Genomic DNA, 22,769 nt, shown 5'->3' with positions numbered 1-22,769 from the left:
GATCTTGAACGGGGGGCTCATATTGAATGGGGAGAGGGGGCTCTCCTTTAATCAACTTTCAATGTGGAGATAGTAACAGTGGGGGGCCAACGTTTAACAAGCTCTTTTCTCAAAGTTCACCGGTGGGAGGCTTTTCCAGGACAACTTTTGGGGGGTCATTTTTGAATTAGGGGGAGGGGGGGACGATAGTTGAATTTCACCACTTTTTCTAGTAAAAACAGTTTTCAGGAAAATAATTGTATCAATTTCATTTTTGGCATTTGCACCGTCGTGATTAAACTTTTCCTGAAAACTGTTTTTACTAGAAAACGTTTCTAATGCGCTTTCAACCTCAATTTACACGTATTACACAAAAAAAATTAGAAAAATTGAGTCTAAAATTGATTTTCAGCTTCTTGAAAAATGCGATTTTTGCATTAGAAATGCCTTAAAATGCATATATCTCAGTTCAGTGAAGCGTTCAGCAAAATTGGATTACATATTCGGAATCAGCGTGTTCGCAAGTACCTTATAGGATATGAGCCAATTTGAAAGGCCAAGTTACGTCTGGAACATTCCCTAGTTAGTCCTCACTTCCAAATCGCCAATCTACACCAAGCAAGTGTCTCTCTTTTTCAAATCGGGATACTCGTCCATACTGGGAGAAGTCTTTACGTATCGACAGATTACAATTATCGTATTGGGCATCTGGCAAAATTGACAATTTCTAGAACGAGTCTTGATCTAGATTTGACCTACTTATTACAAAAACATAAAGTTTCAGATTTGACCTACAAGAATAGGAAGGAACCTGTTGCACCCAAATGCAGGTGAAGCTGACAGTGTCCTCCTGCCTCGATAGAGTGAGGTCGCCTAGTCTCCCCCCTCCGGTATTGATTTTTCCCGTTATCTATTCTGTGAATTTACTATATTCTATTCAACTATAACTTCTACTATCTAATTTATCCTATACTATATACTATTCTGTACTCTGAATTTATTTTATGGTTTTTAAACCTATGGTAACGGAAGGTAAGAATATCGATCGTCCTCTTAAAAGAGGAAGCCGTCCATCTCCGGAAATCGATCGCAAGCGGTCTAAGTCCGTATCTTTCTCTGCCAATATGGATGACTCTGCTGTTTTTACGTTGGATAACGGTCTGTTTGACCCGTCTATCCTTTTGGACCTCAAGTCGAAGAACCCGGATTCACCCAGTGAACTCCTCGTAGTGATCAAGTGTATGGCGAGCGCGCTAACCGAGATCCACAAACAGAATTTGTCGCTGCTCTCGCAGAACAAAGTGTTGAATGATAAAATTGTCAAGTTGGAGAATATTATGGACAACCTTGTTGAGAAAGTCCAGTCACCCTCTACCATCAACAAGGTTGATGAGAAATCGTATGCCAGTATTCTGGCTAAATCTATTCAAGCTCCAGCCACTCAAGTGGCTCTCATTAAGGCGGCTCAATTGGCAAACTCCTTGGAGGAACGCAAGCATTCTGTTATTATCAAAAACTCCAAATTATTGAATGACCCGAATACCGATATGGACACGTGTTCAGCACTGACTGAAGCTTGCAATGTCACCTCTGCATCTTCGGTTTTTCGTCTGGCCCAAAAAACAGGGCCTCCGCTTTTAAAGCTGTCATGGAGCTCGGCGGCGGACGCAAACAAGGTCCTGGCAACCTTCGAAAAACGCAAGGCGGAGGTAACATTCTGCAAAAATGCCTCCATTCGACCGGATCTGTCAAAGCCGGAATTGATCAAGTATCGGAATGCTTGGAAGGAAGCCATCGAACTAAACAATCAGGAAAAGCAAAGAATTTACACCGTTCGAAATCTGGAAGTTGTCAAGATAACCTACAAAAAAGATCAGGTGCCATGGGCTTGGGAAATCAGAGAGCAAAAGGCAAGCCCTGCTCATTAGCTTATGCCAACTGCTTCGCTATCTCCAATAAAATATCCTATCTGAATTATCTTGCTTCTTTCTATTCATTTGACGTCATTGCACTCACTGAAACCAAACTGAACGATACCTTTCCCGATGCTATTTTGTCCCTTGACAACATGTTCACCGTTTTCCGCAAGGATAGAACACGACATGGTGGTGGCGTGGCCCTACTTATATCAAAATCTGTGAGATGCTCTCTTATTACTATTCCAGAAGCCTTAAGTGCTGTCGAAATTATTGCTGTGGATGTATTTATCAATGGGAAGTCAACCCGTATTATATCATGTTATCACGCCAATCATAGTTCTGATATCGGTCCAATCATTGAAGCGCTGGAGTTCTTATTGTCTACCCACAAACAGACTATTATTACTGGTGACTTTAATATGCCACACATAGATTGGTCGAGTATGACGGCTTCGGACAGCAAGTGTAATGAGTTTTTAAGCTTTGTACTTCGGAATGGATTATGTCAACACGTCCACTCTCCCACCCGCCTTAATCCAGACCATATACTTGACTTATTGCTGACAAATACTCCGAGTGTACGTGAAGTGGTGGTAGGGGAATTATTCAGCGATCACAAGTTGATAAGAGCAACCCTGAATTTATCGCTAAAGAAACTACCCAATCATAAAACCTTGCTTAATTTCCGGAAAGCGGATTATGATAGTATCAATTTTGTATTGAGCAATACGAACTGGAACTCTATATTTCGGGAACTATCGGTCGAGGAGATGTACAGTCAATTACTTGAGATCGCCACTAATCTTATCAATACTTATGTACCTACTGTCACCCGAAATTTCTTACTGAAGAAGTATCCTGCTGAAGTTAGACGGTTACAAAAGTTGAAGCTATATATATGGAGGAATGAGGGTAACACTGAACGTTACAAGGCCATTAGTGCGTTATTGAAAAAATCCCTCACTGATTATGATACATCGGAACTCGAGAAAAAGCTTACTACTGGTTCATCTAAAACCTTCTTCAGATTTATGAAAGACCACATGAAACCGTTTCATGAGGTCGGTATCATCAAGAACAATGGCGAAATTATCTGTGATGACATAACCAAAGCGGAGCTGTTTGCTGACAGGTTTTCGGAAGTGTTTACACATGACGATGGCAATGTTCCATTCTTCAAACCAAGGTCCAACTCTATTATCGATGGCTACGAATTCGAACCGTATATAGTGGAAGCCGTGTTGGCAAAGCTCAAGCCCAGACATAATCGAACTCCGGACCAGATTCCTGCTATATTTCTGAAGAGAGTTGCCACCGCCATCGCGTTCCCACTCACTCTAATTTACAACAAATCACTGTCAACTGGCAACATACCTCATATCTGGAAAAAAGCCATTGTTGTACCGTTGCACAAAAAAGGTCTTAGATCAGACTGTAACAACTACAGGCCAATTGCACTTACGTCCAGTGTCTGTAAAACTATGGAAACCATTCTTAGAAGAGTTTTGGTCCAACACCTGAATGTCAACGGCCTATTGAATGGGAGTCAATACGGTTTTCGCGCTTACCGAAGTTGCGAATCTCAACTTATTCATTATCAAGGCTCTCTATTACAAGATCTGGAAAGGCACAAAGCCAACTTTGCCATCTATATAGACTTCAGTAAAGCGTTTGACAAAGTACCGCACAACAAATTATTGACCAAACTCGAAGGATATGGTGTTCAAGGAAACCTTCTTCGTTGGTTATCCACGTTTCTGACTAATCGTAATCAGGTAATTTCTCTAAATGGAATTTACTCGAAACCTATGGATGTTATTAGTGGAGTGCCACAAGGCTCTGTCCTTGGTCCTCTTCTCTTCCTCCTATACATCAACGATATTAGTGACAACGTGGAATCCAATATATTAATGTTCGCGGATGATCTAAAACTCTTCTCTCCGCATGCCAATTTATTGCAGAATGATTTAGCTATTATATCCGATTGGTGCTCCCAGTGGCAAATGACAGTCGCACCAAACAAATGTGAAGTTATTGCGTTCAGACACTCGACACGCAACCTTAAAAGCAAATCTTCCCCGGATTTCCATATTTCGGGTTTGAAACTCCCTTTTGTAAGGCATATTCGAGATCTGGGAATATTCTTTTCGGACGACCTTTCTTTCACACATCATGTCAACATTATTCTAAGGAGATCTCAATTCAGAGTGAATATGCTTTTCAACATTCTCAAGAATTCGACTATGGAAGTGTTTATTAGATGTTATATTATATATATTCGACCTATCTTGGAGTATGGATGTACCATTTTCTCGCCCTATCTCAAACTTCACATTCGGAAGATTGAATCCATTCAGAAGTCATTTGTTCATCGAATTTTCAAAAAATTTGGAATAGAATATACATCCTATTTCAACGCTCTGGATATATGTGGACTGGACTCTCTGGAGCTCAGAAGATTAGTTTTCGATTTGGTATTTATATATAAATCAATTATCAGCAGAGAGATCTATTGTGCAAATGCCTTATTTACATTTATTCCATCTGTTAAATCTCTAAGAAGACACCCATTTTATTTGCGTTGTAATATCAAAAATAGTAACAAATCCAGCTCCCAGTTCTTGTCCAACCGTACTTTAAACTGTTGGAATTCTCTACCCGTTTCTTCTTTCCCGGTTAAATCTTCCTCCCGTTCGTTTAAAACTAACTTGAAACATGTTGATTTGTCTAAGTATCTAACTCTTTCTCCCCTCAACTATTAATGTTTCTACTTGTCTCCCCCCCTCCCTCTCTCGTTTTTGGCCTATTCACGAGGTAGCAAAAAAAGGGCAAAACTATTTTTCTCTTTTTTACTACTTCCAAAGGGAAAAATAGTTTTTTACCACCTAATTTTGCGTCCTCCAGAATCGGCCCATCAAATATTTATTTATCTTTTTGAATCCACTTCGGTTGTATCAGTGGCTCCTTGCCCTTCATATCGAATTAAAATAAATAAATAAATGAACGAGCTTGTGTCCACTGCTTTTCCAGCTTCTTGTCAACCAGAGAAGGTCTGAAATTCACAAAAAATTGATTATTTTTCCAGAGGAATCAGCTAAAACTCACTGTTTTCGTGGTGTTTCCGTTCGATTTGTCACTTTCTCCACTTTCTCACAAACTTCTTCCTCGTCGTCAGTTTCCGGCGCTTCTCCATCGAATGCCATCGACGACATTGTTCCGAAAAAAATTCTGTATTAATGGAAAAATTGAATTCAAAAGATGAAAAATGAAGAGCAAACAGCAAAACAAAAATAAGAGAAGAGCTAGTGTTTCTTATTGAATTTTGTTAGTTGAATGTCGGAAAACAAAGAGAAAAACACAATGAGACGCAGGTTTCGAAAAAAATTTCGGTAGAGCGCGGGTACCAGAATGAGATACGAAATCGATAGATTCCCAGAAGGTATAGTCATCGATCGATGACTCGACGTGACCCTCTCTTAGTCCCGTCTCTCTCATTCTCCTCCCAAAACCCAACCAAAATGCCTCTTCCTATTCTCAAGCTCCCTTTTCTACCAATCCAACAAGTGTTACAGAACTTGGATACTCTCACTCTGTAAGTCAAAATTCTTAAATTCAAACATTGCATGTTTACTTCAGTTTCGACTTCTCCACATGCTCCCGGAAATGCCGTCGTGTAGTCAGTTGTATACGGCACAAGTATACAGGTATAAAAATAGGCTGGAATGGTGCTGAGAGTTATGCATTGATAAAATTGGAAACGAGTTACGGTACAAGCTATTCGTGGAAGATCGCAGAAATTTGTGCTGGCGAATTGTATGAAAGAAGAAAAATTGGAAACATGACGATTATGATTAGGTTAGTCTGAAAGGAAGTTCTGGAATGGAGCCGATAGAATACTGTAGAGAGCATCGTGCCAATTTTCATATTTCCGAGTTCTGAAGGGAGTTCTTCTTGTGATTGCACAGATACAGTACCGGTCAAAAGGCTATGGACTTTGGCCGTTTTGTTGAAATTTCCAAACTTTGAAAGCGTGAAATGGCAATTCTGATTGTCCCACCAAGTAGATTTTTAATGGATCATACCGATTAAAAGTAGATCTCTATTTTTGTAGTTGACAATTTTTTTGTATGGGCACTCCCCAGAGAGTTATAGTCATTTTAAGACGACAACTCAAAAATCACACTATTTAGGACTGAAATTGGTCGATTTAGGGAACAATTATTTTGTCGATCCGTAACTTGCTAGGGAGTGCCTGTACAAAGAAGTTGTCAACTACAAAAATGAAGCTCTTTTTTTGATCTGTATGATTCATTAAAAACCTACTAGGTGTGAAACTCAGAATTATCATGACATACTCTCAAAGTTGGACAATTTCAACTAAAATCAGCCAAAGTCCATAACCTGCACAGTATGTCAATTTGAAGTTGTATGTTTTCAGAAGACAATATAATCAAATGTACACTGGAGGAGGACCGTTGATTGAAAAGTTGAAAGAAATGTACAAATACCTGATAGATCTCTTCCACATTCCCATTTTAAATTTTTTCGGCTATTACGGAGCAGGAATTCAAATTCCAGTTTTCCCAGCGAATTTAGAGATTAAAAAATGTGACGAAGTGGTGGTAATGAGCCATGAACCAATTGATGATGATCAGATGAAATACATTCTTGGAGAGATGATTACGAAAAAATTGAATTTGCACCTTCCAAATTATTCGAATTTTCCTTGGGAATCCACTAGATTCTCAATGGATTGTCTGAATTTACAATTAGATTCTAAATGGGTGTCTCGTGAGATGTTTTTATCTTTAAAATATCCCAAAATCTATATGAAAGGATTTACTAGTTTAACTTCAAAAGATGTTCGAGATTTCATCAATCAATGGTTTAATTCGAATGATACACGCCTTGAAACCCTGTTGGTTGATTTGAAATTTGATGAGGAACCGGAACCAATCGATTTGAGCGAGTTCAACCCAAAACCATGGGATCCAATACTCAGAGGTCAATATTATGAGTGAGTTTAAAACCAATTGAAACACATTCAATCATTTGATTTATTTTCAGTAAAAATCGGGCTGGAAAACTATTCGGTGGCATGGATATAATTCGGAAAGATGGTCGCTTTGCCACATTTAGACAGTCATCAAGATCGATTGATTTCTTCGTATGGAAGAATACACTTCAAGTGGAGAACAACTGAAATTTTCAGTTTTACATTAAATCTAATAAACCATCTAATAATCACCACAAATTTATATCCGAAATGTTTCTTTCATATGCATGTGACCTTTACTTTCTGATTGTGAATCATATAAATTCTTTCAAACGCATAATGTAGCTTACACAGGGTCAAATTTTGTCCATATGAATTCAAATAATTTTCCCGCGAAACCGGAAGCTCAGCGAAGCGCGTTTGCACACGACTTGGCAGATTGCCAATTGAGTCGCCGATCAGCAGAATGCCGCCCACATGCGGGACTTTTAACGTGGCACAGTAAGACGAACGATAGGGAGTGAAATTTTTCGAATGAAGTTGACTTTTTTTTCCATTTTTCTCGCTATTTTCGAGAAAACTTCGCACAAAAAATATCGAATTCACTAAAAAAGAGAAAAATACAAATTTTAATACAAAAAAACCTTTTTTTTTGGATAAATTTTTTGAATTTCGCGCTAATTTTTTTGGAGTGCAGTTGCTTCATATGGACATTCTATGACCCTGTGTAGCTTCTCAATGTTGAATCGAACACGTTGTATTGCTTTTTTGGTTCTTGTTGAGAGCACAGACATCAGAAATAGTTCTGGTAAGCCATCTCTTTGAAGATTTTCTCTTGAACTAAATATGGAAAATGCAGGAATTTAAACGGCATTCAATTTGAGGTACTGTCGCACCGTTCAAATTTGGGGGTATGTGATAGACCAAGTTTTTATCTCCATTTTTAAATCTTTTTTAGAAGAGGTCATTTAAAAGTCATCGCGAAGGGGTAAATGACTGGAGGGATTGCTCTCTAATCGATGTATGCCCTGAGGAAGAGACTCAGAAAAAGAGATATTTTTCAAGGGCATTTCGGTGGAGCGCAGTTGTAAGAACTGCCCTGAGCAAATAGATAACGGTTAACATAAAAATTAAAATTCGGAAATCACTTTTTTTAAGAAGATGAAATTTATTGGATTGGTTTCAGCACAGGTCGCCTATATGATGAGCTCTACTGAAAAGCTCTGCCGTTAAGGCTACGGTAAGTTTTGCCACCGCGCCAATTTCCAACATTTCTGCGAGCCAAATTTTTGTGAAATGGTGCACAGGGGACTCGTTTTCTGAATCACTCTTTTGTAAAGATTCGTACGTTTTTGTCCAGTAAACAACAGAATATGTATATCAATGTGATTCGCAAAAGTAAAAGAAAAAAAAGCATTTATATGATTCACAATCAGAAAGTAAAGGTCACATGCATATGAAAGAAACATTTCGGATATAAATTTGTGGTGATTATTAGATGGTTTATTAGATTTAATGTAAAACTGAAAATTTCAGTTGTTCTCCACTTGAAGTGTATTCTTCCATACGAAGAAATCAATCGATCTTGATGACTGTCTAAATGTGGCAAAGCGACCATCTTTCCGAATTATATCCATGCCACCGAATAGTTTTCCAGCCCGATTTTTACTGAAAATAAATCAAATGATTGAATGTGTTTCAATTGGTTTTAAACTCACTCATAATATTGACCTCTGAGTATTGGATCCCATGGTTTTGGGTTGAACTCGCTCAAATCGATTGGTTCCGGTTCCTCATCAAATTTCAAATCAACCAACAGGGTTTCAAGGCGTGTATCATTCGAATTAAACCATTGATTGATGAAATCTCGAACATCTTTTGAAGTTAAACTAGTAAATCCTTTCATATAGATTTTGGGATATTTTAAAGATAAAAACATCTCACGAGACACCCATTTAGAATCTAATTGTAAATTCAGACAATCCATTGAGAATCTAGTGGATTCCCAAGGAAAATTCGAATAATTTGGAAGGTGCAAATTCAATTTTTTCGTAATCATCTCTCCAAGAATGTATTTCATCTGATCATCATCAATTGGTTCATGGCTCATTACCACCACTTCGTCACATTTTTTAATCTCTAAATTCGCTGGGAAAACTGGAATTTGAATTCCTGCTCCGTAATAGCCGAAAAAATTTAAAATGGGAATGTGGAAGAGATCTATCAGGTATTTGTACATTTCTTTCAACTTTTCAATCAACGGTCCTCCTCCAGTGTACATTTGATTATATTGTCTTCTGAAAACATACAACTTCAAATTGACATACTGTGCAGGTTATGGACTTTGGCTGATTTTAGTTGAAATTGTCCAACTTTGAGAGTATGTCATGATAATTCTGAGTTTCACACCTAGTAGGTTTTTAATGAATCATACAGATCAAAAAAAGAGCTTCATTTTTGTAGTTGACAATTTTTTTGTACGAACACTTCCTAGCCAGTTACAGATCGACAAAATAATTTTTCCCTAAATCGACCAATTTCAGTCCAAAATAGTGTGATTTTTGAGTTTGCATCTTAAAATGACTATAACTCTCTGGGGAGTGCCCATACAAAAAATTGTCAACTACAAAAATAGAGATCTACTTTTAATCTGTATAATCCTACTTGATGCGATAATCAGAATTGCCATTTCACGCTCTCAAAGTTTGAAAATTTCACAAAACGGCCAAAGTTCTTAACCATTTGACCGGTACTGTATCTCTGCAATCACAAGAAGAACTCCCTTCAGAAATCGGAAATATGAAAATTGGCACGATGCTCTCTACAGTATTCTATCGGCTCCATTCCAGAACTTCCTTTCAGACTAACCTAATCATAATCGTCATGTTTCCAATTTTTCTTCTTTCATACAATTCGCCAGCACAAATTTCGGCGATCTTCCACGAATAGCTTGTACCGTAACTCGTTTCCAATTTTATCGTTGCATAACCCTCATCACCATTCCAGAGTATTTTTATACCTGTATACTTGTGCCTTATACAACTGACTACTCGACGGCATTTCCGGGAGCATGTGGAGAATTCGAAACTGAAGTGAAAATACAATAATAGTGTTGAAAATTATGAATTTTGACTTACAGAGCGAGAGAATCCAAGTTCTGTGTGAGATTATCCAAAATCTGTAACACTAGTTGGATTGGTAGAAAAGGGAGCTTGAGAATAGGAAAAGGCATTCTGGTTGGGTTTTGGAAGGAGAATGAGAGAGAGACGGGTCCCGTCGAGTCATCGATCGATGACTATACCTTCTGGGAATCTATCGATTTCGTATCTCATTCTGGTACCCGCGCTCTACCGAAATTTTTTCCGAAACCTGCGTCTCATTGTGTTTTTCTCTTTGTTTTCCGACATTCAACTAACAAAATTCGATAAGAAACACTATTGTCGAAATAAAAAAGTTCCGACATTTTTTTTCACGTCAGAATGCAGACACAGTAGTAATTTTGTACTGAGTCTGCATTTTGTCGTAAGAAAAAATGTCGGAACTTTTTTATTTTGATAATAGCTCTTTTCTTATTTTTGTTTTCATCTTTTAAAATCTTTTTTTTCATAAACTCAGAATTTTTTTCAGAACAATGTCGTCGATGGCATTCGATGGAGAAGCGCCGGAAACTGACGACGAGGAAGAAGTTTGTGAGAAAGTGGAGAAAGTGACAAATCGAACGGAAACACCACGAAAACAGTGAGTTTTAGCTCATTCCTATGTAAAAATAATCGATTTTATCTGAATTTCAGACCTTCTCTGGTTGACAAGAAGCTGGAAAAGCAGTGGACACAAGCGGCAATCGAAACTATTAATGTATGTCAAAAACGATCTGTAAATCAAGAGAAAACTATGCAAAAAGTGACCGAATCGGCTGCAGATTGTTTTACTTCAATGCAGGTAACTTTTTGAAACGGAAAAACTCTGAAAATCAACTTCAATTATTCAGAATGTCGCTGCAAAACTCAATGTAGTGCATACGAATGTGACAAGACTCGAGGATTCGGTGGCGGACTTGTTAGAGGCGTCCCAATTGCTGCCCGATAAATTTCCCAGTCTTCAATTGAATATTCCCGAGTTTTTGTAAAATTTAATTATTTTTTTTCTAGATTTAATTCAACTTTTTTCTGTAAATAAATTCATTTTTCTACTATTTCCATACGGTTTGCAATAATGGCGCAGTGCCAAGTCCGCAATGTACGCAATAGTGTACACGAGGTGTGTCGGCGCGCGAAATGTTCGAATTCAAATGACGCGCGCTGTTTTACCGCACTTTCGTATCAGAATTCACACTTTATTGTTTATTTTTTCTTTTTGGGTTCACGGTCCCCTCTAAAATCATCGGCTTCTTCAAGATTTCATTACTGTCTTACCATGACCCGTCTTTTCTTCTTTGCTACCCTTGAAATTATCTATCTAAACTTAATTTTCCAGTGGGAATGTCGCGAGCCAATGTTCCACGTGAGCCGCAATCCGAGTCGGCAGATGTGTTCGCAGAACCATCCTCTCAAGGTATAAACACCTTTTCCCATTATCCGAAATTTTAAATTTATTCTTGCAGGCTCAAGATCCGAGCAGGTGATGTCTCCAAGATCCGGTTCCTCCGCATCGGTTCTTCAGTATGGCTCAGAGATGGGCTCCGTTTCACAAATGTCGTCAGCGTCGACACTACGACGAGGAGGACCACGCGGAGATCTCGGAATCGCCGCTGTTGATCATCGTACCGTCCAGATTCAAGGAATGGACGACGATTTGGCTGCAGATGACGGACAGCCGAGACTCTACGTCTGGGGAACACGTATCTGTGTCGCTGATGTTCAGAGAGCATTCCGCGACTTCCTGACTGTCTTCAAGATCAGTCATTTGGATGAAGACGAGAATATGATGACTGGAAACGACGAGAATCTTCATCCAATCGACATGAGCCAGCCTTATTACATGGAACGTCTTCTGGAATGCAATAACGCGGAAGTTACACACATCAACTTGAATCTCGCTCATCTTCAATCGTTCTCAGATGCTCTCTACCGCAAAGTCATCGCCTATCCAGCGGTAAGATTCCCCTGATACCCCATTACCACATAATCATTCTTATTTTTCAGGACGTGATCCCATACCTCGATATTGTTGTGAACGAGGTCTTCGCTGAGCGATTCAACCGAACCCTCTCCCAATCCATTGAACTTCGTCCGTTTAACGCCGAGAAGACGCGTAACATGCGTGGATTGAACCCGAATGATGTGGACCAGTTGATCACTATCTCTGGAATGGTAACGCGGACTTCTGCTCTGATTCCCGAGATGCGAAGCGGATTCTTCCAATGCAGCGTTTGTGCGTTTGGAATCGAGAGTGAAGTCGACAAAGGACGTATCGAGGAGCCAGTTGTGTGCACAAACTGCTCGAACACCCACTGCTTCCAACTCGTTCACAATCGATCCATTTTCCTTGATAAGCAAGTCATCAAACTGCAAGAGTCACCAGATGACATGCCTTCTGGAGAGACTCCACACACTGTCTCGGTATATGCACATGGATCGTTGGTGGAGTCGGTGCAGCCCGGAGATCGTATCACTGTCACCGGAATCTTCCGTGCAGTTGGAATGAAGGTCAACCCGAAGCAAAGAGCTCTTGCATCAGTGTACCGAACATCGATTGATGCTCTTCACTTCCGCAAAATGGACACTGCTCGATTGCATCAAGACAACGGAGAGACACTTTCAGAAGAACGTATCCAGCAGATTATCGAGTTGTCAAAGCGCCCGGATATCATGGATGCTCTCGCTCAAGCTATTGCTCCATCGATCTATGAGCATGACGATGTGAAGAAAGGATTGCTGTGTCTCTTGTTCGGAGGAACTCGCAAGGATGATGAGACTACGAATAAGACGAAACTCCGCTCAGAAATCAATATTCTTCTTTGCGGAGATCCAGGAACATCGAAGTCTCAAATGCTTCAATACGTGTATCGTCTTCTGCCACGCAGTCAGTACACTTCTGGAAAAGGATCATCCGCTGTCGGTCTCACCGCTTCTGTCAGTCGTGACGCTGACACGAAACAACTCGTTCTGCAGACAGGAGCTCTCGTTCTTGCTGACAATGGTGTGTGCTGTATTGATGAGTTTGACAAGATGAATGACAGTGCTCGTAGTGTTCTTCACGAAGTCATGGAGCAGCAGACACTCTCCATCGCTAAAGCCGGTATCATTTGCCAGTTGAACGCTCGCGCCTCGATTCTCGCCGCCGCGAATCCAGTTGACTCGAAATGGAATCAAAACAAGACTATTGTCGAGAACATTCAACTGCCACACACTCTCCTCTCTCGTTTCGATTTGATCTTCCTCATTGTCGATCAACAAGACGAGATGCAAGACAGAAGACTCGGAAATCACTTGGTCTCGTTGTACTTTGAGAACGGCACAGAGCAAAAGAAGACGGAAGAACTCGATATGAATTTGCTCAGAGATTACATTGGTAAACACCTATCTCGTTGTTTCCTCTAACCATTTATCGTTTTTCAGCCTACGCCAAAGCAAACGTCCACCCGAAACTTGGCGAGGACGCTTCTCAATTCATTATCGAAAAGTATTTGTTCATGAGAAAAGCTGGCGCTCAACACGGACAAATCACTGCTTACCCAAGACAACTCGAGTCTTTGATTCGTCTTTCGGAGGCTCACGCCAAGATTCGTCTGTCCGAAGAAGTGTCTGTTGATGATGTTGAAAAGGCTTTCACGTAAGTTATCCCCTCTCCTCATACTTGTCAACGGGCCGAAACGGACCGACACGGGCCGGCTCGTAACTCGCGTCAAAATGAATATTATGAGCTGAAAAATATACCAAAATGTAGATCTCGACGAGTTCTATCTCCGTGGCCTACTACGGGCCGGATGGCTATTCGTTAATGTGCCGCGGGCCGGGAAAAAGTGCCAAAAAACGCGAAAATGGCCAAAAAAGCCCGGCCCACGGCACAATAACGAATAGCCATCCGGCCCGTATTATATCATAGACATAGAACTCGTTGAGATCTACATTTTGGTATATTTTTCAGCTTATAATATTGAGTTTGACGCGAGTTACGAGCCGGCCCGTTTCGGCCCGTTGACAAGTATGTCTCTCCTGAATCCCAGTCATCATCGTCTATTTTCTTCTAGATTGTGGCGCGAAGCTCTCAAACAATCGGCCATTGACCCAGCCACAGGACGTGTCGACGTTGCGATTCTCGCGTCTGGAATGAGTTCTTCTGGAAGAAAGGCCGTCGAAGCAATGTGCGAGGTCATTCTGAAGCAGCTGAAGACGGCGAAAGGATTCGTGACGTCGAAAGCGTTGTTCCAAACACTCAAAGCGGCTGATAAGACATGTACAAAAGAAGTTTTCGATGAGGCACTCAATGAATTGGCCAAGAAAGAGACGATCGCTCGATCCGGTGAACGCGTTCGATTCCAAGCTGTCGACGCATAAATATCCTAATCACTTTTTACTTTTAACCCCGTTTCACATCATTGCTCTTATCATTGGATCTCATAATACTCGATTGATTTTTGAATTTATTTACGTTGGTTTTGTCAAATGAAATGAATTTTTTGATTGTTCAAACTACTGTTACCTTTTTCTATATCAATGATAATTATAAACTCGCAAAATAAAAATAGTCGGAAACTTCATTGAGCACAAAAGACCAATGAATCAAGAGCAATAAAAACGAATCAGTAAAGTTTTCAACATAGCTGTGTAGGGGACATATGAAAGGGTACGAGAAATCGAGGTGAAGATGAGCCAAAAAGGTAAAACAATCAAGTGAACTTACCTTAATGCGGGAAAATTGGATGCAAACTTGTTATATATAAACTTTGGAAAAAATAAATAAAATGAGCACATGGCGAGGGGGGAAGGATAAGAAGAGAAAGAGAGATCTATAATTCACAGAACAAAGAAATATATCGGAATGCGTGGGGGGATCACAAATAGATAGTGTTCAAAATACTTTCAGAGCAAGAAAAAACGAAATGAGAAAGGGCCGCTATTTAGATTTGGGAATGGGAAAATAATCAAAACTTAAAAATTAAAATACGAAAAATACGAAGCAATTGGGAAAGAGAGAGGGGTGAAGCAACTCTCTTGGTGAAAATGAACATGGGCTAATTTACAGAAATGAATGAAATGTGAATGAATCAGGGGGTCTCTATAATATTGTATGTTTTGTTTAATCGTCGTCTTCTCCTTCTTCGATCTCGTCGAGAGCGTGGCGCCGGAAAATTCGCTGAAGACGTCGTTCGCGTCGACGATGTCTCTCCATCTTCTGACGCATTCTTTCCCTTTTCGTGTTTTCGGAATCGTCGGAATACTCGCCATCCGACGAGATTTCTGAAGCTGACGAGCAAACCGACTCGCGGCACGCTTGCTCGGGAATCGGCTCTATGCGAGGCGGAATCGGAGGACGACGATTCGGTGGGTTCAGTCCGGTGTCCATGTAGGCGGCGGCGGTCAGTTGATAGCAGTATTCGATGAATAAATGCGGTTCCATACACTTTGCATTCGCCATGAATTCATGGGGTGCTGGAAGAGGAAGATCGGTGGGAACGAGGCGATACGGCTTCTTCGCGTCCATCCTTTTACGAACATGATCCATAGCCTCCATGGCAAAAGGGTGAACTTCTCCGACGCGATGGAAGGGATTGGCACGTTGAGCACGACTGGCGCCGATGATCGTGACGGTAAGAGGCGGTGGGTGACACCGCGGTGGACCGAAACATCTGGAACTTAGCGTTTGTTTTGAGAAAATCAACGTTAAAACTCACTTTTTAGTGACTATTTCGTGCCTCCATTGAATCAACTCATTGTACCATTCAATCATATTCTTTCGCTCCGTCTCCTCATCAGGACACACACCGTTTCGAAACACGAAGCATTGAGTTTCATCTGGACACCTGGAAAAAATAATTTTGAACCTTCAGCAGCTTGACAACAAAAAACTAACGTGTGACCACTTTTCTTGACTTCTGGCTTCATTTTCAGACTATAATTCGATTCACAATCTTCCTCCTCTACCACTTTCGACACATTTTCAGAACATGACGCTCTTCCGGAATCGGAGAGACTCTTTGGTGTATCAGAGAAAAAGGAAATGTCGTCCGAGTCGACGGAAGACGAGGAAAATGTGGTTTCCGTCTCCGACGACGACGTCACGCTAATCGGCGTAGTAATGAACGATTTCGCGGCGATCTTCGGATTCAATTCGAGAAGTGTAATCTCACTGGTGACGTTAGCAAGCGAACAATTCGAAGACGGCGGTGGAGTGGTCACTTCCAACTTGTCAAACAATCTCTTCACTGTCATTTCGTCCTCTGGCGTCATCTTAGGACTCGATGGCACTGCGATTCGAAGTAACGGGGAGAACGGAGGACGACGTGACGAACCCCGATCGTGTGCGGTTTGAGTGAAAGAGGTGGGCGATTTAGTCGCGACCGGAGAACTGGGAAGAGAAAGTGGAGTGACTGGTGGTGGCTTTGTCGATGAATATTGATGATGGAAGTGTGTATAGGAAGGGTACATGGGCTTGCCTGAAATCATCTAACTTTTTGTTTGAAATAGAAAAAAAAAACAAACTTGGAATCGGTGCTGGCATCTGCTTGCTTCGATCCACCCATTTCTTTGTGAATCGTGACACTCCTCCGATAAACGACGATGATTTCTCTTGTTTTGCGTCACCATTCTCTCGCCGTAGCACAAGAATCGGCTTCCCTCGTAAACTGTTCACCTGGAACTAGATGGTGTTGCAGTCGGAAAGTCAAACAAAGAAATACATTGATTACCTGTACTTTCTTGTTTTTATCGTAGCCGTAGAGTGACGTTTGAACTGTATTTGGGCCTTCCATAAATTTGGGTGTGGGCATTTCTGGAATGACAGGTTTGTAGAGGTATAGAGGAAGAAAATCAACGAAAAATCGGATTTCAAGTAGAAAATTCCTATGCAAAACAACTTTGATTCGAAAAAATGGCGCACAACTTTGTACTTTAGGACGTCGCACTAATCTTCAATAATGTAATTTCGTGTCGAGATATCATTAACGCAGAGGCTCATGCGCCTTTAAATGAATACGGTAGGTGACTTCAAAATGGGCGGTGCAGAAGACTTCTCCAACTGATTTCCCTGATTTCTTGTTTGAAAAAATCACAAAAAATGTTTAAAAAACAAACAAATGACTGAATATTTTATTTCGAGCAAAGATTTCAAGATCAATTGCCGTTTTTCATCATCTCTTTTCTCTTGTCTACATTTACTTCTTCTGGAAGCAATCGTTGCCGATTCCGGCCAATGTTTGGTAGTTCGGATCGTGAGTAGCCGCCATTCCAGGTCCTCCTGGTTTTGGAGCAGCTGGAGCAGCAGCGCCACCAGCTGGCTTCGCGCCATCCTTCTTATCGAAGCAGTCGTTTCCGATTCCAGCCAAAGTTTGGTAGTTTGGATCGTGGGTGGCTGCAAAAAACATTGATTGCAGTGGAGTTTAACTTTCTATTTGATACCAGCCATTCCAGGGCCTCCAGGCTTTGGAGCACCGGCAGCCGGAGCAGCTGCTCCTCCAGCTGGCGCGGCACCTCCCTTCTCTTGGAACACATTTGCATCAACTCCCGCAAGAGTTTGGTAGTTCGGATCGTGAGTTCCTGCAACCGCATTCTTATCAGTCGGCGCCTTCGGTCCATTCGCATCAGGTGCCGCTGCAGCTGGTTTATCAGCCTCTTTCTTTTCACTTTTCTGCGATGCACCGCCAGATTTCTCTGAGGTTTTGGCTCCGCCTCCTCCTCCTCCACCGGCCGGCGCTCCCTTATTCTTCTTTCCACCGCATTGAGAAATCGTGTATCCGGTGAGAACAATCGGAACGAGCATACTGTAGCCGAGTTGAGCGAGTCGTAGAAGTGTGTCACTGTTTTCCGCCATGTTTCTTTCTGAACCGTCTAGATTTTCAAGATTTCAGGCGGATTCAGAAGGAGATTTGAGAAATTCCAACTTACCGAATACACAAGATCGCAGAATAAAATTCGTAATAACTATTTAATGAGGGTAATGAATCTTATCTGACTTCCAATCTTTCAGGAGAGTTCACGTTTCTCCCCGTGCCCCGATAGACTTATTCCAATAATTTATTGAAAAAAAAACCACCAAGCATGATCAACAAAGAGAAGAGTAAATGAGAAAAAGAAAGTGGAATAGTAGGAAGACAGGAAAGAGTACAAACAGGGAGAGAACTTTTAGGGCCTTTATATGAAAAAAATTTGGGGGCAGAATAGAACGAAAAAAATTTGGACTAAGGTCTTCGACAGAAAGGAGCGAGAAAAAGAAACAATTGGATAAGATTAATAATATGTCAAATGTGAAACCAGTAAACGTCAACAGCTCTAATTCTTGATTGGCTCAACAGTTGTTCCCTTACGAATGGTTCCCCAACCGATCAAACGCCAACTCTTCTCAAAACGACGCGACATTGCGATCTTCTCTCCAACCTATAAATTGAAATTTTAATAAAATGAATCACGGAAAATCATTTTTACCTCTGTGCAAATTGGGTCGTTTAACCGAACCTTGGCGGCGTCTCCCTTGACAGCAGTCACTCTTCCTCCGGTCGACAAAGATCCAATATTGACGAGCAACGTCTCTTCTTTCACCAATTTCTGAACCTTTGCTCCCTTCTTCTTTCCTTCGGTACGAACTCCGAGCAGTCTTCTCAAGAGGTAGAATGAGATTTCAATTTCGATGAAAATGTCTGGAAGACTTCCGACGGCTCCCAGAATATGTCCTACAAGACGATCTCCACGGCAGAGTGTTGGATCGATCTTGGTTCCTACTCCGATGAGTCCTCCTGGAACTGCGTACTCAAGCTGGTTCTTCTCGGCGAAAAGTGAATCAATGCGGGAGAAAATTGGGCGGCATTGGAGTTGACCGGTGGCCGTCTTTGAGACGATTCCTGGTCGGACTTCGATTTCTTGGCCGACTCGGAGAATTCCTTTTGTTAAAGTTCCTCCGGCGACTCCTCCTTTCAGGTTCTCGACTTCAGATCCTGGCTTATTAACGTCGAATGATCGGATAATGATAAGACGGGCTGGCGATTTGAAATCTCTAACTGGAACTGGAATCTTTTTGCAAAGGTACTCGCAAATAAGCTGAAAATGAATAATGAAAATTGGCAAATTATTGTTTTTCTTACATCAACATTGTACTTGAGCTGTGCAGAGATTGGGATAACTGGAGCGTTCTCGGCGACGGTTCCTTGCACAAATCCAGCAATTTGCTCATAGTTCTCACGGGCTTGTGACTCTTTGATAATGTCTACTTTGTTTTGAAGAATCATGAGATGCTTCAATTGCATAATCTCGACAGCAGCGAGATGTTCAGAAGTTTGTGGCTGTGGACACGGCTCGTTAGCTGCTACAAGCAAGAAAGCGGCGTCCATAACAGCGGCTCCGTTCAACATGGTGGCCATAAGAATGTCGTGACCAGGGCAGTCGACAAAGGAAACGTGACGGACGCAGGTGAATTCTCCGCCGCAGTTCGCTCGTTCACATGGGAAACGATCTGGTGTTGATGAGCCGGCAGATCTGAGAAAGAAATGTTAAGTTTACGTTGATTATTAGCTCAGTTTACCTGTAACAACCAGGTCTTGGGCACTCTGGGTTGGAGCATCGGTAGATTTTGGCGTTAGCGTATCCGAGCTTGATAGTAATGTTACGTTCCAACTCTCTCTTGAACTTGACAGTGTGAACTCCAGAGAAAGCTTTGACCAATGTTGATTTTCCGTGGGCTACATGACCGATGGTTCCGATATTGATGGTAGCTTGGCGAGAGATAACCTGAAACCGCGGCTATGTTGAACATTTATCGATTTTCTCTCGTTACCTCGTCAGTGAGCGGATTCAAGTTGTCTACGCCGATTTTCTCCAAATCTTGTTTCGCCAGCCAGCTTTGGGCTTGGTCTAGTTCAACTTCTGAACAGTAATTATGAAATCTAATTAAATTAAAAGGCAATTCTTACCGGTCATATTCCGTAACTGTTGTTTCAAGTGAAGCAATAAATTAGCTGAAAAATCAAAATAATTATATTTATTTTCTTTTAACGCAAGAACAACAAACGAATTCAGTCGATTTATCGAAAAGCAGGCTATTTTGAGAATTTTTTGGATGGATTCTTAAAGGCGCAGAGGGAAAAGAGAGAGGGTCTCGACACGATCTTGTGTCGATTTACGATGATTCGCACGCTTTTACATTTTGGCCAAATTCTGAGAATCTCTTGAAGAAAAATTTAAAATAGAATGGTTTCAACTAAAAAATGTTGCTAATCATAATTTCTGAATAAAATCGAATATGTCGAAAAATTTTTATCGGGAAAAATGCGCTCTCTGAACGATTATGAAATCAAAATTTGCAGATATGGAGAGAAATGTAGAAAGAACACCAAATGACATTCCAGACCTGGAAGTGATATTAAACCAAAATCCAACAGACACAGATACATTCAGGTAATGAAGAGAGAGAGCGACTAGAAGCGATAATCAATTCAAAAAATTATCAATTTCAGTGATAATATGGATCGACTATTCGCGGAGGATGAGAAGAAAAGTGCTCCAATATTCGAAGAATCACCTATTTTATCGTCAAAACTCGCTGAACCATCTAAACTTTTCGATGAGAAACCACCACCAGCTAAAAGTATAACTTATTTCACTGCCACAGCATTCTGGAAAAATGGAACAGAATCTGTGAAAGTCGGAGTCGTTCTGAGTAAATTAAGCAACGATCATCAGTTATATTTCTTAATGTGCGACGCATCAAAAAGGATTCTGGAGAAACTTTGTGTTGACGACATAGAATTTCGATTCTCAGAAGATTCATTGGCGGTGAAATTGAACAAAAAGGAGGAGGAATATTCAGAAAGCCCTGTTGAAGTGAAGTTTGTCGATCGGTTAACATTTCTCAATTTCGCAATAACAGTGAGAAAAATAAAGTAAATCGGAAAAACTTGCACTGTTTTCTTTCAGGCAATGATTCGCAGTTCTCAACAACACTCATTCAAGTTAACCGAAGGGTCTGGCGATGTTCAAATTGACAAAAACTGCGATATTCGTTATAATCTCACTAAACATAGTGTTGATGAAGACGGCCAAATGAAGCTTCCCGACGAGCGAAAAGGTGTAAAAACGAGACTGAGTAAGGAGAAACTCAAGGAGCATATTGTGTATAAATGGATTGATGGATGTAAAAAAGGATGTCACTTTTTGATTAAAGATTCGGAAAACTCGATTTTTGAGGTGTGAAAAATAGCTGAAATTGTAAGAAAAACCATGTATTTTCAGGTTGTTGTAGATAAAATACGAAGGACTTCTGACGCTGGTTACTCTTCGCAAACTGAAAACAGTGAAGCTCACGTTGATTCTACTCCGCCTCCTCTTGAAGTGCAAAACTTGAAAATTGCGGAGAATCAAAAAGAAGAAATCACAATGAGCCACCCAGAAGAAAATATCATCGCTCCGAATCCACTCGACGAAACCATAACACCAACACCTTCATCTGCTCCTGCCGTCCATCCTTCTCCGTTATCCCTAACGTCTTCTGAACAGCAGATTCCGTCAGAAGACGTCCGAGACGCTCTTCATCGAATTGTTGGCATTGAGTTAGATCGAATCGAGATGAGACTCAATGCGAAATTCGAGAAACTTCAGAATGATGTAACTATTCCTCTAATTTTCAATATCCAATCAAGTAATTTACAGATCAATTCTCGTCTGGATCGTCAAGGAGAGATGTTGCAACAACTTCTAGAACAATCGAAATGAAATGCAATTAAAATTTAAAATTCCCCTATTCCATTTTTATCTTCCGGGTGTTTTCTTATTGCAACTGTGATTAAGTTTTTATATTTATTGTTGGATGCTTGTATAAATTAAAGTATGTAATGACAAAATAAGCAGATCATATTCAATTTCAAAATTCAATCACCGAAAATCCCAAAGTAAGCGAAAATTGCCATGGTTTAAGCGGAAGCAGCGGCAGCCTCCAACTGAGTCTTTGCCTCAGCCAACTCGGCGCATTCATCGGAGAAGCTTCCCGAAGAGATGAGAGTTTGAAGATCGACAATAGCCTTCTGAAGACGTCCGTGAGCATCGCGAACCATCGTCACTGTCTCCTTAACAACCTCCTTCGCCTTTTTGGCGACATATTCCTCGTCTTCGTTGGTGGCGTCGGCAGCCAACTTCTCAGCCTTCTCCTCATCCTTCACAACCTGCTTCTGATAAGAAGCGTGCTCCTTGATAAGACGCTTGACGACGCCAGTCTTGATTTTCAGTTGCTTGAGTTGATCGGCGTCCGACATGATGGAAGGTTCTGAAAATTTGATTTGAAAACGGTTATGGCAGTGAAGAACAAACGAAAGAGAACGAGATATGTGTAATGAGCCGAAAAAGAAAGGAAACGAGAAAATGAGAGCGAGAGAGAGAGAGCAGATGGTGACTGCCCACTATTTCGAAATACAATTGTCTGGTCTTCGAATAAGGGCGCTGACCAGTTTCCCGCCGAAAATAAAAAATAATCTGATCGTTTGAACCGTGGATTTCGCAATACGAAAAAAACTATCGTATTTTGGTGTTCCTGGGTTGCTTGTTTGATCAAAATGTAAGGGGTGATAGGGCAACAGAACGTTAAGAAATATTCCATGAATTTATGATGAGGTACACAAATATTGGCAGATGGGAACTGCAAGAATGAGAGAGAAAATGAGAGCGAACGACGAAACAATTTATAACAAATTCACACTAAACTATGAGAACTAAATGAGAGAGCAAAAAATCAACAAGAAA

The 22,769-nt window shown here is 40.8% G+C and overlaps 10 protein-coding genes across 10 annotated transcripts; 5 read left to right on the top strand and 5 right to left on the bottom strand.

Moving 5' to 3' along the window:
* Positions 1-5,416: 5,416 nt before the first annotated feature.
* GCK72_000793 (uncharacterized protein) lies at positions 5,417-7,101 on the top strand (the record flags this gene model as incomplete). The annotated part of the gene is made up of 4 exons (XM_003109404.2): positions 5,417-5,490; positions 5,535-5,753; positions 6,337-6,915; positions 6,966-7,101. The coding sequence occupies 4 exons, from the start codon at positions 5,417-5,419 to the stop codon at positions 7,099-7,101; spliced, it is 1,008 nt and encodes a 335-aa protein (XP_003109452.2).
* A 1,325-nt stretch (positions 7,102-8,426) lies between these two features.
* GCK72_000792 (uncharacterized protein) lies at positions 8,427-10,126 on the bottom strand (the record flags this gene model as incomplete). Its single annotated transcript, XM_053722682.1, has 4 exons — positions 8,427-8,562; positions 8,613-9,191; positions 9,763-9,981; positions 10,032-10,126. The coding sequence occupies 4 exons, from the start codon at positions 10,124-10,126 to the stop codon at positions 8,427-8,429; spliced, it is 1,029 nt and encodes a 342-aa protein (XP_053591327.1).
* Positions 10,127-10,525: 399 nt separating this feature from the next.
* Positions 10,526-11,020, top strand: GCK72_000791 (uncharacterized protein; the record flags this gene model as incomplete). Its single annotated transcript, XM_053722681.1, has 3 exons — positions 10,526-10,632; positions 10,686-10,833; positions 10,883-11,020. The coding sequence occupies 3 exons, from the start codon at positions 10,526-10,528 to the stop codon at positions 11,018-11,020; spliced, it is 393 nt and encodes a 130-aa protein (XP_053591326.1).
* Positions 11,021-11,372: 352 nt separating this feature from the next.
* GCK72_000790 (uncharacterized protein) lies at positions 11,373-14,390 on the top strand (the record flags this gene model as incomplete). The annotated part of the gene is made up of 5 exons (XM_003109151.2): positions 11,373-11,445; positions 11,495-11,985; positions 12,036-13,404; positions 13,452-13,665; positions 14,084-14,390. The coding sequence occupies 5 exons, from the start codon at positions 11,373-11,375 to the stop codon at positions 14,388-14,390; spliced, it is 2,454 nt and encodes an 817-aa protein (XP_003109199.1).
* A 705-nt stretch (positions 14,391-15,095) lies between these two features.
* Positions 15,096-16,365, top strand: GCK72_000789 (uncharacterized protein; the record flags this gene model as incomplete). Its single annotated transcript, XM_053722680.1, has 3 exons — positions 15,096-15,377; positions 15,493-15,643; positions 15,998-16,365. The coding sequence occupies 3 exons, from the start codon at positions 15,096-15,098 to the stop codon at positions 16,363-16,365; spliced, it is 801 nt and encodes a 266-aa protein (XP_053591325.1).
* Positions 15,133-16,822, bottom strand: GCK72_000788 (uncharacterized protein; the record flags this gene model as incomplete). The annotated part of the gene is made up of 5 exons (XM_003109376.2): positions 15,133-15,682; positions 15,728-15,856; positions 15,907-16,489; positions 16,536-16,686; positions 16,742-16,822. The coding sequence occupies 5 exons, from the start codon at positions 16,820-16,822 to the stop codon at positions 15,133-15,135; spliced, it is 1,494 nt and encodes a 497-aa protein (XP_003109424.2).
* A 384-nt stretch (positions 16,823-17,206) lies between these two features.
* Positions 17,207-17,862, bottom strand: GCK72_000787 (uncharacterized protein; the record flags this gene model as incomplete). The annotated part of the gene is made up of 2 exons (XM_003109344.2): positions 17,207-17,403; positions 17,451-17,862. The coding sequence occupies 2 exons, from the start codon at positions 17,860-17,862 to the stop codon at positions 17,207-17,209; spliced, it is 609 nt and encodes a 202-aa protein (XP_003109392.2).
* Positions 17,863-18,320: 458 nt separating this feature from the next.
* Positions 18,321-19,958, bottom strand: GCK72_000786 (uncharacterized protein; the record flags this gene model as incomplete). Its single annotated transcript, XM_053722679.1, has 6 exons — positions 18,321-18,425; positions 18,474-19,082; positions 19,127-19,517; positions 19,564-19,769; positions 19,816-19,904; positions 19,952-19,958. The coding sequence occupies 6 exons, from the start codon at positions 19,956-19,958 to the stop codon at positions 18,321-18,323; spliced, it is 1,407 nt and encodes a 468-aa protein (XP_053591324.1).
* A 388-nt stretch (positions 19,959-20,346) lies between these two features.
* Positions 20,347-21,749, top strand: GCK72_000785 (uncharacterized protein; the record flags this gene model as incomplete). Its single annotated transcript, XM_003109098.2, has 5 exons — positions 20,347-20,435; positions 20,495-20,906; positions 20,955-21,224; positions 21,270-21,641; positions 21,687-21,749. 5 exons carry the CDS (start codon positions 20,347-20,349, stop codon positions 21,747-21,749), a joined length of 1,206 nt encoding a protein of 401 aa, XP_003109146.2.
* A 197-nt stretch (positions 21,750-21,946) lies between these two features.
* GCK72_000784 (uncharacterized protein) lies at positions 21,947-22,285 on the bottom strand (the record flags this gene model as incomplete). Its single annotated transcript, XM_003109247.2, has 1 exon — positions 21,947-22,285. One exon carries the CDS (start codon positions 22,283-22,285, stop codon positions 21,947-21,949), a length of 339 nt encoding a protein of 112 aa, XP_003109295.1.
* Between the last annotated feature and the right edge of the window lie 484 nt (positions 22,286-22,769).

Source organism: Caenorhabditis remanei, chromosome I, assembly GCF_010183535.1.
Source record: "Caenorhabditis remanei strain PX506 chromosome I, whole genome shotgun sequence".
In the NCBI taxonomy this organism is placed as follows: Eukaryota; Metazoa; Nematoda; class Chromadorea; order Rhabditida; family Rhabditidae; genus Caenorhabditis; species Caenorhabditis remanei.
This window is presented reverse-complemented; position numbering and strand designations above follow the sequence as displayed.